The sequence below is a fragment of the Delphinapterus leucas genome, chromosome 13 (genome assembly GCF_059928025.1).
Source record: "Delphinapterus leucas isolate spDelLeu-1000000601 "Yukka" chromosome 13, BTC_Dleu_Yukka2, whole genome shotgun sequence".
NCBI classification, from domain to species: domain Eukaryota; kingdom Metazoa; phylum Chordata; class Mammalia; order Artiodactyla; family Monodontidae; genus Delphinapterus; species Delphinapterus leucas.
The window spans coordinates 54579358-54599399 of record NC_143141.1 but is presented as its reverse complement, the minus strand read 5'-3'; the positions used below and the strand labels follow the sequence as shown (position 1 = coordinate 54599399).

Sequence of the window (20042 nt, the reverse complement as noted above, 5' to 3'; positions counted from 1 at the left end):
TTTTTCTTTCAGGTAAAATAGTGTTTCTTGAAAAAAGAAATTAGCTAGGTCAGCTCCCAACTTAAACAATAGCACCATTGGATTTCCTCATACTTCCCTGTACTTCTGTATGCTACAGAAATGCTTTATATGTTCTTCCTATTTCCTCACACAGAATATTAAAAGCAAGAATACTTGAGGGTTGAAATTTAGTAAAAATAATTCTTTATGGTTACATTAAGGAATTTCTTAAGTGAAACAGTTTTGTTGTTGCTGGTTTTATTTGTTTATTTTTAAACTGTGAGTAAATAGCAATGGAGAGTAAATACGATGAGCACTAGTAAGGTTTGGTGCTTACAGGCTTAATTCATGTGAAGGTGCCTTCAGTTTTATTTATCACGGCTTTGTGCTATCAGTGCAAATGTCAGCACCACCCCCCGCCTTAAAATATTTAGTGAAAAATTAAAAAGGCATATATTGTTTTGATATTATAAAAATAGTTTTGTCCTTATGAACACCCTGAAAGTATCTTAGGGACCCCCAGGGGTTTGTACACTAAACTTTGAGAACTGCTGTTCTATTCTTATATTCTATTATATATAATTTATAATCCACTTTTAAAAAATACATGGGGCTTCCTTGGTGGCGCAGTGGTTAGGAATCCGCCTGCCAATGCAGGGGACACGGGTTCGAGCCCTGGTCTGGGAAGATCCCACATGCCGCAGAGCAACTGCGCCCATGTGCCACAGCCGCTGAGCCTGCGCTCTAGAGCCTGCACTCTAGAGCCCACATGCCACAACTACTGAGGCTGCGTGCCACAAATGTTGAAGGCCACGTGCCTAGAACGCATGCTTCACAATGAGAAGCCTGTGCATCGCAATGAATAAGTAGCCCCTGCTGCCACAACTAGAGAAAAGTCCGCGTGCAGCAACAAAGACCCAGTACAGCCAAAAATTAAATAAAATAAATAAATTTTAAAAAAAACCTTAATTTTTTAGAACATCTTTAGGTTCACAGCAAATTTGAGAGAGGGTACAGATATTTCCCATATACTCCTTGCTCCCACTCATGCATAGCCTCCCCAGTTATCAACATACCCCACCAGAGTGGTACCTTTGTTACAGTTGATGAACCTGCATTGACACATCGTAAACACCCAAAGTCCATGGTTTACATTGTCACTTTTGGTGTTGTACATTCTGTGGGGTTGGGCAAGTTTCTAATGACTTGACTCCATTGTAATAGTTTCATACAGAGTATTTCCATTGCCCCAAATGTCTTCTGTTCTCCTCTGCATCCGTTCCCCTCACACCAATCCCTGGCAACCACTGATCGTTTTACTGTCTCCATAGTTTTGCCTTTTCTAGAATGTCATGTAGTTGTGATGCTATAGTATACAGCCTTTTCAGGTTGGCTTCTTTCAGTTAGTAATATGATTTTTTTTTAAAAAAATTTATTTATTTATTTATATTTGGCTGCGTTGGATCTTCGTTGCTGCACCCGGGTTTTCTCTAGTTGCGGTGAGCGGGGGCTACTCTTCGTTGCGGTGCACGGGCTTCTCATTGCGGCGGCTTCTCCCGCTTCAGAGCACAGGCTCTAGTCACACAGGCTTCAGCAGTTGTGGCATGGTGGGCTCAGCAATTGTGGCTTGTGGGCTCCAGAGCACAGACTCAGTAGTTCTGGCACACGGGCCCAGTTGCTCCGTGGCATGTGGGATCCTCCCGGACCATGGCTTGAACTCGTGTCCCCTGCATTGGCAGATGGATTCTTAACCATTGTGCCACCAGGGAAGTTCAGTAATATGATCTTTAAGTTTCTTCCATGTCTTTTCATGGTTTGATAGCTCCTTTCTTTTCAGCACTGAATAATACTCCATTGTCCGGAGGTACCACAGTTTATATATCCATTCACCTACTGAGGGATGACATCTTGGTTGCTGCCAGGTTTTGACAATTATGAATAAAAGTGCTGTAAACATTTGTGTGCAGGTTTTTGTGAAGAAATAACTTTTCAGCTCCTTTGGGCAAATACCAAGAAGTGTGATTGCTGGATCATATGGTAAGAGTATGTTTAGCTTGGTAAGAAACTGTCAAACTGTCTTCCAAAGTGGCCGAACCATTTTACATTCCCCAGCAATGAATGAGAGTTTGTTGCTCCGCACACTTGCCAGCATATTGCTGTTATCAGTGTTCTGAATTTTGTCCATTCCAATAGTGGTGTAGTGGTATCTCGTTGTTTTAATTTACATTTCCCCAATGACATATGATATGGAGCATCTTTTATATTTTTCATATGCTTATTTGCCATATATATATCTTCTTTGGTGAAGTGTCTATTTAGGTCTTTGGCCTATTTTTTAATTGGTTTGTTTGCTTATTGTTAAGTTTTGAGAGTTCTTTGTGTTTTTTTTTTTTTAGTAAATTTGCCTTTTATTTATCTTTTTTTTTACTTTTTTTTTAACATCTTTATTGGAGTATAATTGCTTTACAATGGTGTGTTAGTCTCTGCTGTAGAACAAAGTGAATCAGCTATTCGAACACATATATCCCCATATACCCTCCCTCTTGAGTCTCCCTCCCACCCTCCCTATCCCACTCCTCTAGGTGGACACAAAGCACTGAGCTGATCCCCCTGTGCTATGTGGCTGCTTCCCAGTAGCTATCTGTTTTATATCTGGTACTGTGTATATGTCCATGCCACTCTCTCACTTCGTCCCAGCTTACCCTTCCCCCTCCCCGTGTCTTCAAGTCCATTCTCTACGTCTGCATCTTTATTCCTGTCCTGCCCCTAGGTTCTTCAGAACCATTTTTTTTTAGATTCCATATATATGTGTTAGCATATGGTATTTGTTTTTCTCTTTCTGACTTACTTCACTCTGTGTGACAGACTCTGTGTCCATCCACGTCACAACAAATAACTGTTTAATTTCTTTTGATGGCTGAGTAACATTCCATTGTATATATGTGCCACATCTTCTTCATCCATTCATCTGTCGATGGACACGTAGGTTGCTTTCATGTGCTGGATATTGTAAATAGTGCTGCAGTGAACATTGTGGTACATGACTCTTTTTGAATTATGGTTTTCTCAGGGTATATTCCCAGTAGTGGGATTGCAGGGTCATATGGTAGTTCTATTTTTAGGTTTTAAGGAACCTCCATACTGTTCTCTATAGTGGATGTATCAATATACATTCCCACCAACAGTGCAAGAGGGTTCCCTTTTCTCCACACCTTCTCCAGCAATTCTTGTTTGTAGATTTTTTGATGATGGCCATTCGGACCAGTGTGAGGTGATACCTCACTGTAGTTTTGATTTGTATTTCTCTAATGATTAATGATGTTGAGCATCCTTTCATGTGTTTATTGGCAATCTGTATGTCTTTGTTGGAGAAATGTCGATTTAGGTCTTCTGCCCATTTTTGAATTGGGTTGTTTTTGATATTGAGCTGCATGAACTGCTTGTATATTTTGGAGATTAATCCTTTGTCAGTTGCTTTGTTTGCAAATATTTTCTCCCATTCTGAGGCTTGTCTTTTCATCTTGTTTATGGTTTCCTTTGCTGTGCAAAAGCTTTTAAGTTTCATTAGGTCCCATTGCTTATTTTTGTTTTTATTTCCATTTCTCTAGCAGGTGGGTCAAAAAGGATCTTGCTGTGATTTATGTCATAGGGTGTTCTGCCTATGTTTTTCTTTAAGAGTTTTATAGTGTCTGGCTGTACATTTAGGTCTTTAATCCATTTTGAGTTTATTTTTGTGTATGGTGTTAGGAAGTGTTCTAATTTCATTCTTTTACATGTAGCTGTCCAGTTTTCCCAGCACCACTTATTGAAGAGGCTGTCTTTTCTCCATTGTATATTCTTGCCTCCTTTATCAAATATAAGGTGACCATATGTGCATGGGTTTATCTCTGGGCTTTCTATCCTGTTCTGTTGATCTATATTTCTCTTTTTGTGCCAGAACCATACTGTTTTGATTACTGTAGCTTTGTAGTATAGTCTGAAGTCCAGGAGCCTGATCCCTCCAGCTCCATTTTTCTTTCTCATGATTGCTTTGGCTATTCGTGGTCTTTTGTGTTTCCATACAAACTGTAAAATTTTTTGTTCTACCTCTGTGAAAAATGCCATTGGTAATTTGATAGGGATTGCATTGAATCTGCAGATTGCTTTGAGTAGTATAGTCATTTTCACAATGTTGATTCTTCCAGTTCAGGAGCATGGTATATGTCTCCATCTGCTTGTGTCATCTTTAATTTCTTTCATCAGTGTCTTATAGTTTTCTGCATACAGGTCTTTTGTCTTCTTAGGTAGGTTTATTCCTAGATATTTTATTCTTTTTGTTGCAGTGGTAAATGGGAGTGTTTCCTTAATTTCTCTTTCAGATTTTTCATCATTAGTGTATAGGAATACAAGAGATTTCTATGCATTAATTTTGTATCCTGCTACTTTACCAAATTCATTGATTAGCTCTAATAGTTTTTTCGTAGCATCTTCAGGATTCTTTATGTATAGTATCATGTCATCTGCAAACAGTGACAGTTTAACTTCTTTTCTATTTGGATTCCTTTTACTTCTTTTTCTTCTCTGATTGCTGTGGCTGAAACTTCCAAAACTAAGTTGAATGATAGTGGTGAGAGTGGGCAACCTTGTCTTGTTCCTTATCTTAGTGGAAATGGTTTCAGTTTTTCCCCATTGAGAATGATGTTGGCTGCAGGTTTGTCATATATGGGCTTTATTATGTTGAGGTAAGTTCCCTCTATGCCTACTTTCTGGAGAGGTTTTATCATAAATTGGTGTTGAATTTTGTAAAACGCTTTTTCTGCATCTATTGAGATGATCATATGGGTTTTCTCCTTCAATTTGTTAATATGGTGTATCACATTGATTGATTTGCGTATATTGAAGAATCCTTGCATTCCTGGGATAAACCCCACTTAATCATGGTGTATGATCTGTTTAAAGTGCTGTTGGATACTGTTTGCTAGTATTTTGTTGAGGATTTTTGCATCTGTGTTCATCAGTGTTACTGGCCTGTAGTTTTCTTTGTGACAGCTTTGTCTGGTTTTGGTATCAGGGTGATGGTGGCCTCATAGAATGAGTTTGGGAGTGTTCCTCCCTCTGCTATATTTTGGAAGAGTTTGAGAAGGATAGGTGTTAGCCCCTCTCTAAATGTTTGATAGAATTCACCTGTGAAGCCATCTGGTCCTGGGCTTTTGTTTGTTGAAAGATTTTTAATCACAATTTCAATTTCATTACTTGTGATTGGTCTGTTTATATTTTCTGTTTCTTCCTGGTTCTGTCTCGGAAGGTTTTGCTTTTCTAAGAATTTGTCCATTTCTTCCAGGTTGTCCATTTTATTGGCATACAGTTGATTGTAGTAATCTCTCATGATCCTTTATATTTCTGCAGTGTCTGTTGTAATTTCTTGTTCATTTCTGATTTTATTGATTTGAGTCCTCTCCCTCTTTTTCTTGATGAGTGTGGCTAATGGTTTATCAATTTTGTTTATCTTTTCAAAGAACCAGGTTTTAGTTTTATTGATCTTTGCTATTGTTTCCTTCATTTCTTTTTCATTTATTATCTGATCTTTGTGATTTCTTTCCTTCTGCTAACTTTGGGGGTTTTTTTGGTTCCTTTTTCTCTATTTGCTTTAGGTGTAAGGTTAGGTTGTTTATTTGAGATTTTTCTTGTTTCTTGAGGTAAGAATATATTGCTATAAACTTCCCTCTTAGAACTGGTTTTGCAGCATCCCATAGGCTTTGGGTCGTCATGTTTTCATTGTCATTTGTTTCTAGATATTTTTCGATTTCCTCTTTGATTTCTTCAGTGATCTCTTGGTTATTTAGTAGTGTATTGTTTAGCCTCCATGCGTTTGTATTTTTTACAGATTTTTTTCCCTGTAGTTGATATCTAGTCTCATAGTGTTGTGGTTCGAAAAGATACTTGATATGATTTCGGTTTTCTTAAACTTACCAAGGCTTGATTTGTGACCCAAGATATGATCTATCCTGGAGAATGTTCCATGAGCACTTGAGAAGAAAGTGTGTTCTGTTGTTTTTGGATGGAATCTCCTATAATTATCAGTTAAGTCCATCTTGTTTAATATGTCATTTAAAGTTTCTCTTTCCTTATTTATTTTCATTTTGGATGATCTGTCCATTGGTGTAAGTGAGATGTTAAAGTCCCCCACTATTATTGTGTTACTGTCGATTTCCTCTTTTAGAGCTATTAGCAGTTGCCTTATGTGTTGAGGTGCTCCTATGTTTGATGCCTGTATATTTATAATTGTTATATCTTCTTCTTGGATTGATCCCTTGATCATTATGTAGTGTCCTTCCTTGTCTCTTGTAACATTCTTTATTTTAAAGTCTATTTTATCTGAGTATTGCTACTCGAGATTTCTTCTGATTTCCATTTGCATGGAATATCTTTTTCCATCCCCTCACTTTCAGTCTGTATGTGTCCCTAGGTCTGAAGTAGGTCTCTTGTAGACAGCATATATACGGGTCTTGTTTTTGTATCCATTCAGCCAGTCTGTGTCTTTTGGTTGGAGCATTTAATCCATTTACATTTAAGGTAACTCCCGATATGTATGTTCCTATTACCATTTTCTTAGTTTTTTGGGGTTCGTTATTTTAAGTCTTTTCCTCCTCTTGTGTTTCCTGCCTAGAGAAGTTCCTTTAGCATTTGTTGTAAAGGTGGCTTGGTGGTGCTGGATTCTGTTAGCTTTTGCTTCTCTGTAAAGATTTTAATTTCTCCATCAAATTTGAATGAGATCCTTGCTGGGTAGAGTAATCTTGGTTGTAGGTTTTTCCCTTTCATCACTTAAATATGTCCTGCCACTCCCTACTGGCTTGCAGTTTCTGCTGAAAGATCAGCTGTTAACCTTATGGGGATTCCCTTGTATGTTATTTGTTGTTCTTCCCTTGCTGCTTTTAATATTTTTTCTTTGTATTTAACTTTTGATAGTTCGATTAATATGTGTCTTGGTGTGTTTCTCCTTGGATTTATCCTGCTTGGAACTCTCTGTGCTTCCTGGACTTGATTGACTATTTCCTTTCCCTTATTAGGGAAGTTTTCAACTGTATTCTCTTGAAATATTTTCTCAGTCCCTTTCTTTTTCTCTTCTTCTTCTGGGACACCTATAATTTAAATGTTGATGTGTTTAATGTTGTCCCAGAGGTCTCTGAGACTGTTCTCAATTCTGTTCATTCTTTTTTCTTTATTCTGCTCTGAGGTAATTATTTCCACTATATGATCTTCCAGGTCACTTGTCCATTCTTCTGCCTCAGTTATTCTGCTATTGATTCCTTCTAGAGAATTTTAAATTTCATTTATTGTGTTGTTCATCATTGTTTGTTTGCTCTTTAGTTCTTCTAGGTCCTTGTTAAATGTTTCTTATATTTTCTCCATTCTGTTTCCAAGATTTTGGATCATCTTTACTATCATTACTCTGAATTCTTTTTCAGGTAGACTGCCTATTTCCTCTTCATTTGTTTGGTCTGGTGGGTTTTTACCTTGCTCCTTCATCTGCTATATATTTCTCTGTCTTCCTGTCTTGCCTAACTTAGTGTATTTGGGGTCTCCAGCCTGCAGGTTCGTAGTTCCCATTGTTTTTGGTGTCTGCCTCCAGTGGGTAAGGTTGCTTCAGTGGGTTGTGTCGGCTTCCTGGTGGAGGGAACTGGTGCCTGTGTTCTGGTGGATGAGGCTGGATCTTGTCTTTCTGGTGGTCAGGACCACATCTGGTGTGTGTTCTGGGGATGTTTGTGAACTCAATATGATTTTAGGCAGCCTCTATTCTAATGGGTGGGGTTGTGTTCCTGTCTTGCTAGTTGTTTGGCGTGGGATGTCTAGTACTGGAGCTTGCTGGTCGTTGAGTGGAGCTGGGTATAAGCATTGAGACAGAGGTCTCTGGGAGAGCTCTTAACGATTGATATTATATTGATATCTTGCCGGGATATCTGTGGTGGTCCAGTGTCCTGAACTCGGCTCTCTCACTTCAGAGACTCAGGCCTGACCCGTGGCCAGAGCACCAAGACCCTGTGAGCCACATGGCTCTTTTGGGAAGTCTGAGGTCTTCTGCCAGCATTCAGTAGGTATTCTGTAGTATTTGTTCCACATGTAGGTGTATTTTTCCGAGATCAAACGAGATCAGGTGCGTTCAGGATGGTATGGCGGTAGACTGTAGATGTATTTTTGATGTATTTGTGGGGAGGAAAGTGATCTCCATGTCTTAGTTCTCCACCACCTTGAAGGTCCTCCGTCTCTTTGTTTATTTTGGATAACAGTCCCTTATCAGGTACGTCTTTTGCAAATATTTTCTCCCAAACTGTGGCTTGTCTCCTCATTCTCCTCACATTGTCTTTTGCAAAGCAGTTTTTAATTTTAATGAAGTCCAGCTTATCAGTTATGTCTTTCATGGATTGTTCCTTCAGTCTTGTATTAAAAAAGTCATTGCTATACTCAAGTCATGTAGATTTTCTCATATGTTATTTTCCAGGAGTTTTATAGTTTTGCATTTTACATTTAGCTCTGTGATCCATTTTGAGTTAACTTTTGTGAAGCGTGTAAGGTCTGTATCTAGGTTCATTTTTTTTTTGCACTGGATGTTCAGTTGTTCCAGCACTACTTGTTGAAGAGACTATCTTTGCTCCATCGTATAGCTTATGCTTCTTTGTCAAAGATCAGTTGATTATATTTATGGGGATCTATTTCTGGGCTGTCTGTTCTGTTCCACTGATGTATTTGTCTATTTTTTTGCCATCTATTTGTGTACACTGTCTTGATTACTGTAGCTTTACAGTAAGTCTTGAAGTTGGATAGTGATAGTAGTTCATCATTTTCTCCTTGAATATCATATTGGCTGTTCTGGGTCTTTTGCTTATAATCCACTTTTATTTATTTATTTATTTATTTTTTGCGGGATGCGGGCCTCTCACCACTGTGGCCCCTCCTGCTGCGGAGCACAAGCTCCGGACGCGCAGGTCCAGCAGCCATGGCCCACAGGCCCAGCCGCCCCGCGGCATGTGGGATCCTCCCGGACCGGGGCACGAACCCGCGTCCCCTGCATCGGCAGGCGGACTCCCAACCGCTGCACCACCAGGGAAGCCCTATAATCCACTTTTGAGAGAGAGATGGGATTCTGTTAATAATAACCTCAGGATTTCCCTGGTGGTGCAGTGGTTGAGAATCTGTCTGCCAATGCATGGGACACGGGTTTGATCCTTGGTCTGAGAAGATCCCACGTGCAGTGGAGCAACTAAGCCCGTGCGCCACAACTGCTGAGCCTGCACTCTAGAGCCCGCATGCCACAACTACCAAAGCCCATGTGCCTAGAGCCCGAGCTCCGCAACAAGAGAAGCCACCGCAGTGAGAAGCCCGCACACTGCAACGAAGAGTAGCCCCCACTTGCCGCAACTAGAGGAAGCCCGCGCGCAACAACGAAGACCCGAGGCAGTCATAAATAAATAAATAAATAGTAATAATAATAATAACCTCAGAATAAGAGGTGTAAACTAGAACTGTCCTGAGCACACTGGGACAGGTAGTCACTTTGTCTATAATTGCCTTATTTCTAGGGCAATTCAAATCATCTTCTGCTACTTGGTCTTCATGTCACATAGTCTTTTTGATGAAGCCATCAGTCATTGTGGGAGGAAGACAGGGAAGAACCAGGAACATTGAGAGATTTGTTAGCTTTCATCTTTGAGCATTAAAACTCTTAAACTTCAGGTACAAACTGTATGTCCTATTGTTCTTGAATTTGGATCTGTTAAAATTTTCAGCAATGTTGTTGTTTCTTGAGGTGGTTTGAGTTAGAATATTCAGTTTGGTCATCAGGAGACAGTCATATACTAAAGAGTAGTCACAAAAAAGAAATTTACCAGTTTTTGCACCTCTTGAATAATGTGACTTGGATATTAAAATTTGGTATGGTTCAAAGAGGGACCAAATATTGTTAAATGATTAACTGCCTTAATGTATCAAAGACTTTTTGGTGTGTAGGGAAAAATACACTTATAAATGTGAATGTTGTTGTGCTATACTGTTTTTTTTGCAAAACTCCTTAAATTATATTTGTCGGATTAAATTCTTCCTTTATTCTAAAGCTTATTGTTTGTGAAATTTACTATTTCTAGAATATATACTTGAAGACCAAAATTCTGACACTTTAAGTAAAAACATGTATTCAGTTAAAACTTAATTGGTTATTGACACTATCTTGAGTATTTTAAAAAGTATGTTTCAGGCACATATAATGGTGTACATAATTAGTGAATGTATATGAATGATGAATATAACTTGTGAATTTAGTATTAAAATTAAGTAGAAGCTACATGAAACTTTACTCTAAAATTTTGTTAGTTCAATTTTTTTGATGGCTCTAAAGAAACTCTTAAAACTCTTTTAGCTCTGTTTGATTTGTATGAGTAGAGAGAATTATCCTTTGGGATTTATTGCCGAGTATTTAACAGGGGAGAATTGTTGCTATTTTTCCTCAAGAAATTCATTTAATTGCTTCAGACAGTATGTTAACAGATTTTTGTTTCCTCTCAGGCTATGGCTTATGCTGTACCAGCCTAAGCTTTTCTCACTTCAGCTAATTAAGACTAATACCATTGTGTTCCTGCCACTCCAGTTCTAATTTAGCCTTTCCAAAAAGAATGCTGGTTAAGAAGTAAAGCTATAGATGACAGAGGATAAAAATAATTTTGTACTTCATTAACCATCAGTCTTTGTAGCTTCACTTCTGTTGTCTTAATGTGAGAAGAATCGTTAGTTAAAGAAAATTTGCTCTTCTGAGCTGTTTGTGGTATATCATGGAGCCATTCTATTGTCAGAAATGGATCTTTAGGACAGTTTTTCTTAATACAGTATGTGAAAAAATACCATAAAATACATTACATTCAGTATATACATGCTGCATAAACATGCTAAAATGTTTTTGTTTCTATTAAAGAAAAGGCAAAATGGTCTTCTGTCAGGTTCAAGTAGGTAAAATGAACCTTGAGGTAAGGTTTAAGGTTACATTGGTCAACTGAGATCCTTCTAGTAACTATTTGTTCTTTAGACTTATTTAAAAAAAATTTTTATTGGAGTATAGTTGATTTAAAATATTGTGTTAGTTTTAGCTGTACTACAAAGTGAATCAGTTATACGTATACATCTATCCACTCTTTTTTAGATTCTTTTCCCATATAGGTCATTACAGAGTATTGAGAAGAGTTCCCTGTGCTATGCAGTAGATCCCTATTAGTTACCTATTTTATATATAGTAGTGTGTATATATCAATCCCAATCTCTCAATTTATCCCTCCCCCTTTCCCCACCTGGTAACCGTAAGTTTATTTTGTACATCTGTGACTCTGTTTCTGTTTTGTAAATAAGTTCATTTGTACCATTTTTTTGGATTCCACATATAAGTGATATCATATGATGTTTGTCTTTCTCTGTCTGACTTACTTCACTCAGTATGACTATCTCCAGGTTCATCCATGTTGCTGCAAATGACATTATTTTGTTCTTTTTTATGGCTGAGTAGTATTAAGACTTATTATTATTTTTTTTTTCCTGTACGTGGGCCTCTCACTGTTGTGGCCTCTCCCATTGCGGAGCACAGGTTCCGGACGCGCAGGCTCAGCGGCCATGGCTCACGGGCCCAGCCCCTCTGCGGCATGTGGGATCTTCCCGGACTGGGGCACGAACCCGTGTCCCCTGCATCAGCAGGCGGATTCTCAACCACTGCGCCACCAGGGAAGCCCAATTTTTTTTAATTTTTGAATTTTATTTTATTTATTTTGTTATATAGCAGGTTCTTATTAGTCATCAGTTTTATAAACATCAGTGTACACATGTCAATCCCAATCACCCAATTCAGCACACCACCATCCCCACCCCCCCGCGGCTTTACCCCCTTGGTGTCCATATGTTTGTTCTCTACATCTGTGTCTCAACTTCTGCCCTGCATACTGGTTCATCTGTACCATTTTTCTAGGTTCCACATACATGCGTTCATATACGATATTTGTTTTTCTCTTTCTGACTTACTTCAGTCTGTATGACAGTCTCTAGATCCATCCACGTCACTACAAATGACCCAATTTTGTTCCTTTTTAGGGCTGAGTAATATTCCATTGTTATATGTACCACATCTTCTTTATCCATGCATCTGTCAATGGGCATTTAGGTTAATTCCATGACTTGGCTATTGTAAATAGTGCTGCAGTGAACATTGGGGTGCATGTGTCTTTTTGAATTATGGTTTTCTCTGGGTATATGCCCAGTCGTGGGATTGCTGGATCATATGGTAATTCTATTTTTAGTTTTTTAAGGAACCTCCATACTGTTCTCCATAGTGGCTGTATCAATTTACATTCCCACCAACACTGCAAGAGGGTTCCCTTTTCTCCACACCCTCTCCAGCATTTGTTATTTGTAGGTTTTCTGATGATGCCCATTCTAACTGGTGTGAGGGGATACCTCATTGTAGTTTTGATTTGCATCTCTCTAATAATTAGGGATGTTGAACAGCTTTTCATGTTCTTCTTGGCCATCTGTATGTCTTCTTTGGAGAAATGTCTATTTAGGTCTTCTGCCCATTTTTGGATTGCATTGTTTGTTTAATATTGAGCTGCATGAGCTGTTTGTATATTTTGGAGATTAATCCTTTGTCCGTGGATTCGTTTGCAAATATTTTCTCCCATTCTGAGGGTTGTCTTTTTGTCTTGTTTATGGTTTCCTTTGCTGTGCAAAAGCTTTTAAGTTTCATTAGGTCCCATTTGTTTATTTTTGTTTTTATTTCCATTGCTCTAAGAGGTGGATCAAAAAAGATCTTGCTGTGATTTATGTCAAAGAGTGTTCTTCCTATGTTTTCTTCTAAGAGTTTTATAGTGTCCAGTCTTACATTTAGGTCTCGAATCCATTTTGAATTTATTTTTGTGTATGGTGTTAGGGAGTGTTCTAATTCCATTCTTTTACATGTAGCTGTCCAGTTTTCCCAGCACCACTTATTGAAGAGACTGTCTTTTCTCCATTGTATATCCTTGTCTCCTTTGTCATAGATTAGTTGACCATAGGTGCGTGGGTTTATCTCTGGGCTTTCTATCTTGTTCCATTGATCTTTGTTTCTGTTTTTATGCCAGTACCATATTGTCTGGATTACTGTAGCTTTGTAGTATAGTCTGAAGTCAGGGAGTCTGATTCCTCCAGCTCCGTTTTTTTCCCTCAAGACTGCTTTTGCTATTCGGGGTCTTTTGTGTCTCCATACAAATTTTAAGATTTTTTGTTCTACCTCTGTGAAAAATGCCATTGGTAATTTGATAGGGATTGCATTGAATCTGCAGATTGCTTTGAGTAGTGTAGTCATTTTCACAATGTTGATTCTTCCAGTTCAGGAGCATGGTATATCTCTCCATTTGTATCATCTTTACTTTCTTTCATCAGTGTCTTATAGTTTTCTGCATACAGGTCTTTTGTTTCCCTAGGAGGGTTTATTGCTAGGTATTTTATTCTTTTTGTTGCAGTGGTAAATGGGAGTGTTCCCTTAATTTCTCTTTCAGATTTTTCATCATTAGTGTATAGGAATGCAAGTGATTTCTGTGCATTAATTTTGTGTCCTGCTACTTTACCAAATTCATTGATTAGCTCTAGTAGTTTTCTGGTGGCCTTTTTAGGATTCTTTATGTATAGTATCATGTCATCTGCAAACAGTGACAGTTTTACTTCTTCTCTTCAAATTTGTATTCCTTTTATTTCTTTTCCTTCTCTGATTGCCATGACTAGGACTTCCAAAACTATGTTGAATAATAGTGGTGAGAGTGGACATCCTTGTCTTGTTCCTGATCTTAGAGGAAATGCTTTCAGTTTTTCACCATTGAGAATGAGGTTTGCTGTGGGTTTGTCATATATGGCCTTTATTATGTTGAGGTAAGTTCCCTCTGTGCCTACTTTCTGGATGGTTTTTATCATAAATGGGTGTTGAATTTTGTTAGAAGCGTTTTCTGCATCAATTGAGATGATCATATGGTTTTTCTTCTTCAATTTGTTAATATCACATTGATTGATTTGCATATATTGAAGAATCCTTGCATTCCTGGGATAAACCCCACTTGATCATGGTGTATGATCCTTTTAATGTGCTGTTGGATTCTGTTTGCTAGTATTTCGTTGAGGATTTTTGCATCTATATTCATCAGTGATATTGGTCTGTAATTTTCTTTTTTTGTAGTACCTTTGTCTGGTTTTGGTATCAGAGTGATGGTGGCCTCATAGAATGAGTTTGGGAGTGTTCCTTCCTCTGCGATTTTTTGGAAGAGTTTGAGAAGGATGGGTGTTAGCTCTTCTCTAAATGTTTCTTAGAATTCATCTGTGAAGCCATCTGGTCCTGGACTTTTGTTTGTTGGAAGATTTTTAATCACAGTTTCAATTTTATTACTTGTGATTGGCCTGTTCATACTTCCTATTTCTTCCTGGTTCAGTCTTGGATGGTTATACCTTTGTAAGAATTTGTCCATTTCTTCCAGGTTGTCCATTTGATTGGCATAGAGTTGCTTGTAGTAGTCTCTTTGGATGCTTTGTATTTCTTTGGTTTCTGTTGTAACTTCTCCGTGTTCATTTCTAATTTTAGTGATTTGAGACCTCTCCCTCTTTTTCTTGATGTGTCTGGCTAATGGTTTATCTATTTTGTTTATCTTCTCAAAGAACCAGCTTTTAGTTTTATTGATCTTTGCTGTTGTTTTCTTTGTTTCTATTTCATTTATTTCTGCTCTGATCTTGATGATTTCTTTCCTTCTGCTAACTTTGGGTTTTGTTTGTTCTTCTTTCTCTAGTTCCTTTAGGTGTAAGGTTAGATTGTTTGTTTGAGATTTTTCTTGTTTCTTGAGGTAGCCTTGTATTGCTATAAACTTCCCTCTTAGAACTGCTTTTGCTGCATCCCATAGGTTTTGGATCGTCGTGTTTTCATTGTCATTTGTCTCTAGGTATTTTTTGATTTCCTCTTTGATTTCTTCAGTGATCTCTTGTTTATTTAGTAATGTATTGTTTAGCCTCCATGTGTTTGTGTTTTTATGTTTTTTTTCCCTGTAATTGATTTCTAATCTCATAGCGTTGTGGTCAATAAAGATGCTTGATATGATTTCAATTTTCTTAAATTTACTGAGGCTTGGTTTGTGACCCAAGATGTGATCTGTCCTGGAGAATGTTCCATCCGCACTTGAGAGGAAAGTGTAATCTGTCATTTTTGGATGGAATGTCCTATAAATATCAATTAAATCTATCAGGTCTGTGTGTCATTTAAAGCTGTGTTTCCTTATTAATTTTCTGTTTGGATGATCTGTCCATTGTTGTAAGTGAGGTGTTAAAGTCCCCCACTATTATTGTGTTACTGTCGATTTCCTCTTTTATAGCTGTTAGCAGTGGCCTTATGTATTGAGATGCTCCTATATTGGGTGCATATATGTTTATAATTGTTATATCTTCTCCTTGGATTGATCCCTTGATCATTATGTAGTGTCCTTCCTTGTCTCTTGTAACATTCTTTATTTTAAAGTCTATTTTATCTGATATGAGTATAGCTACTCCAGCTTTCATTTGATTTCCATTTGCATGAAATATCCTTTTCCATCCCCTCACTTTCAGTCTGTTGTGTCCCTAGGTCTGAAGTGAGTCTCTTGTAGACAGCATATATATGGTTCTCTTTTTGTATCCATTCAGCAAACCTATGTCTTTTGGTTGGAGCATTTAATCCATTCACGTTTAAGGTAATTATTGACATGTATGTACCTATGACCATTTTCTTAATTGTTTTGTTTTTGTAGGTCCTTTTGTTCTCTTGTGTTTCCCACTTAGAGAAGTTCCTTTAGCATTTGTTGTAGAGCTGGTTTGGTGGTGCTGAATTTTCTTAGCTTTTGCTTGTCTGTACAGCTTTTGATTTCTCCGTCAAATCTGAATGAGATCCTTGCCGGGTAGAGTAATCTTGGTTGTAGGTTTTCCCTTTCATCACTTTAAGTATATCATGCCACTCCCTTCTGGATTGTAGAGTTTGTACTAAGAAATCAGCTGTTAACCTTATGGGAGTGCCCTTGTATGCTATTTGTTGTTTTTCCCTTGCTACTTTCAATAATTTTTCTTTGTCTTTAATTTTTGTCAATTTGATTGCTATGTGTCTCAGCATGTTTCTCCTTGGGTTTATCCTATATGAGACCCGCTGCGCTTCCTGGACTTGGGTGGCTATTTCCTTTCCCATGTTAGGGAAGTTTTTGACTGTAATCACTTCAGATATATTCTCAGGTCCTTTCTCTCTCTCTTCTCCTTCTGGGACCCCTATAATGCTAATGTTATTGTGTTTAATGTTGTCTCTTAGGCTGTCTTCATTTCTTTTCATTCTTTTTTCTTTATTCTGTTCCGAGGCAGTGAATTCCACCGTTCTGTCTTCCAGGTCACTTATCTGTTCTTCTGCCTCAGATATTCTGCTGTTGATTCCTTCTCGTGTAGCTTTCATTTCAGTTATTGTATTGTTCATCTCTGTGTGTTTGTTCTTTAATTCTTCTAGGTCTTTGTTAAACATTTCTTGCATCTTCTCAATCTTTGCCTCCATTCTTTTTCCAAGGTCCTAGATCATCTTCACTATCGTTATTCTGAATTCTTTTTCTGGATAGTTGCCTGTCTCCACTTCATTTAGTTGTTTTTCTGGGGTTTTATCTTGTTCCTTCATCTGGTACCTATCCCTCTGCCTTTTCATCTTGTCTGTCTTTTTTTTTTTTTTTTTTTTTTTTTTGTGCTACGCGGGCCTCTCACTGTTGTGGCTCCTCCCATTGTGGAGCACAGGCTCCAGACGCACAGGCTCAGCGGCCATGGCTCATGGGCCCAGCCGCTCCATGGCATGTGGCATCCTCCCGGACCGGGATACGAACCTGTTTCCCCTGCATCGGCAGGCAGACTCTCAACCACTGCGCCACCAGGGAAGCCCTGTCTTTCTTTCTTTGAATGTGGTTTTTGTTCCATAGGCTGCAGGGTTGTAGTTCTTCTTGCTTCTGCTTTCTGCCCTCTGATGGATGAGGCTATCTAAGAGGCTTGTGTAAGTTTCCTGATGGGAGGGACTAGTTGTGGGGTAGAGCTGACTGTTGCTCTGGTGGGCAAAGCTCAGTAAAAGTTTAATTTTCTTGACTGTTGATGAGTGGGGCTGGGTTCCCTCCCCGTTGGTTGTTTGGCTTGAGGCAACCCAACAGTGGAGCCTACCTGGGCTCTTTGGTGGGGCTAATGACAGACTCTTGGAGGGCCCTCACCAAGGAGTACTTCCCAGAACGTCTGCTACCAGTGTCCTTGTCCCCACGGTGAGCCACAGCCACCTCCCTCCTCTGCAGCAGACCCTCCAACATTAGCAGGTAGGTCTGGTTCAGTCTTCCCTGGGGTCACTGCTCCTTCCTCTGGGTCCTGATGTGCACCCTACTTTGTGTGTGCCCTGCAAGAGTGGGGTCTCTGTTTCCCCCAGTCCTGTCGAAGTCCTGCAATCAATTCCCACTAGGCTTCAAAGTCTGATTCTCTAGGAATTCCACCTCTCATTGCCAGACCCCCAGGTTGGGAAGCCTGACGTGGGGCTCAGAACCTTCACTCCAGTGGGTAGACTTCTGTGCTATAGGTGTTCTGCAGTCTGTGAGTCACCCACCCAACAGTTATGGGATTTGATTTTATTGTGATTGCGCCCCTCCTACCATCTCATGGTGGCTTCTTCTTTGTTTGTGGATATGGGGTGTCTTTTTTGGTGAGTTCCAGTCTCTTCTTGTCGATGATTGTCCAGCAGGTAGTTGTGATTCTGGTGTTCTCGCAAGAGGGAGTGAGAGCACGTCCTTCTACTCCACCATCTTGGTTTCTCTCATGTCAGTCTTTTAGATGTATGATAAATGAAGGGATAGTTAGCATAGAAAATTGGTGATAATAAAGGAAAGATATATGAAATTGTAGGTTTATTGCAGGTTGAATTGGTGAATTGAAATTTTTTTTGAACCTATACGATTTGGAATGGTTTATGTTGGGTTACATTTTTTTGCTCAAAGAATAGTTGGTTGGAAACATGCCACTTTAACAAATACTACTTTTTCTCCCGTCTAAAAAGTTGTAATGGAGGTTTAGTGGTACATTGGCTTCCTAAAGACAACCTTTTAGGTATTTTGTTATGGATTTCTATATTACAGTATACTTGATTACAATGAGATTTCATTTTGGAAATCTATACTATAATCTATAACCTCTACTTAAAGACTTACAACTAACCTATACTTTACTTAAAATTGTTGGGAAGAGATGTAATTAAATACTTTTACCTCACGTGGACTCAGAAAGTTTAGAATGCATCATGCTTGAATATGTTAGTGATGGAAAACATTTTTAAAAAATAAGGTATGCTTAGCAATTTTATTCAGTTGGTAAATTCTAACGAATGTGTAATTTTTGTTTTGTTTCCTATACAGCATCGTTACTTATTCCTGCTGGTAAAACTCTTCCCACTTTTACCACAGCAGAACTGGTATGTATCTTATTTAAGATATATATATATATTTTTTTTTTTTTTTTAAATTTTTCTTTTCAGCTTTAAAACAGTTTGTCATTGTACAATGCAAAGCCTGAATAAGGACAAAATATAATCAGAGAGTATATAGTATTAAATAGCATTTTCAGTATGGTATGGCATTAATGTTATGTCATTTCTGTCTCTACCAACTTTGTGATATTATGTGCATTTAAAAATCTATTCTTTTTTTTGAATTTTATTTTATTTATTTTTTTATACAGCACGTTCTTATTAGTCATCCATTTTGTGCACATCAGTGTATACATGTCAATCCCAATCTCCCAATTCATCACACCCCCCACACCCCCCACCGCTTTCCCCCTTGGTGTCCATACATTTGTTCTCTACATCTGTGTGTCAATTTCTGCCCTGAAGACCAGTTCATCTGTACCATTTTTCTAGGTTACACATATATGCGTTAACATACGATATTTTGTTTTCTCTTTCTGACTTACTTCACTCTGTATGACAGTCTCTAGATTCATCCACGTCTCTCTAAATGACCCAATTTCGTTCCTTTTTATGGCTGAGTAATATTCCAGTGTATATATGTACCACATCTTCTTTATCCACTCGTCTGTCGATGGGCATTTAGGTTGCTTCCATGACCTGGCTATTGTAAATAGTGCTGCAGTGAACATTGGGGTGCATGTGTATTTTTGAATTATGGTTTTCTCTGGGCATATGCCCAGTAGTGGGTTTGCTGGGTCATATGGTAATACTATTTTTAGTTTTTTAAGGAACCTCCATACTGTTCTCCATAGTGGCTGTATCAATTTACATTCCCACCAACGCAGTGCAAGAGGGTTCCCTTTTCTCCACACCCTCTCCAGCATTTGTTGTTGGTAGGTTTTCTTTCTTTTTTTTTTTTGCGGTACGTGGGCCTCTCACTGCTGTGGCCTCTCCCATTGCGGAGGACAGGCTCCGGACGTGCAGACTCAGTGGCCATGGCTCATGGACCCAGCCGCTCCGCGGCACGTGGGATTCTCCCGGACCGGGGCATGAACCCGCGTCCCCTGCATTGGCAGGTGGACTCTCAACCACCGCGCCACCAGGGAAGCCCATTTGTAGGTTTTCTGATGATGCCAGTTCTAACTGGTGTGAGGTGTAGTTTTGATTTGCATTTCTCTAATAATTAATGACGTTAAGTGGCTTTTCATGTGCTTTGTGGGCATCTGTATGTCCTCTTTGGAGAAATGTCTATTTAGGACTTCTGCCCATTTTTTGATTGGGTTGTTTGTTTTTTTAATATTGAGCTGCATGAGCCGTTTATATATTTTGGAGATTAGTCCTTTGTCCATTGATTCATTTGCAAATATTTTTTCCCATTCTGAGGGTTGTCTTTCTGTCTTGTTTGTAGTTTGCTTTGCAAAAGCTTTGATGTTTCACTAGGTCCCATTTGTTTGTTTTTATTTCCATTACTCTAGGAGGTGGATCATAAAGGATCTTGCTTTAATTTTTGTTAAAGAGTGTTCTTCCTATGTTCTACTCTAAGAGTTTT

At 38.6% G+C, this 20042-nt stretch overlaps 1 protein-coding gene across 2 annotated transcripts in view; it reads left to right on the top strand.

Annotated features, from left to right (window-relative positions):
- Nucleotides 1–20042, top strand: part of GTF2A1L (general transcription factor IIA subunit 1 like) — a 61942-nt gene that overhangs the window by 5857 nt on the left and 36043 nt on the right. Inside the window, exon 2 of one of the 2 annotated variants that reach the window (XM_089922352.1) lies at nucleotides 1968–18496. In XM_089922352.1, coding sequence (XP_089778478.1) covers nucleotides 18410–18496 — 87 coding nt within the window. In that variant the 5' untranslated portion in view covers nucleotides 1968–18409. The remainder of the gene's footprint in view (nucleotides 1–1967; nucleotides 18497–20042) is intronic. The other variant, XM_022573893.2, reaches the window with a different exon arrangement.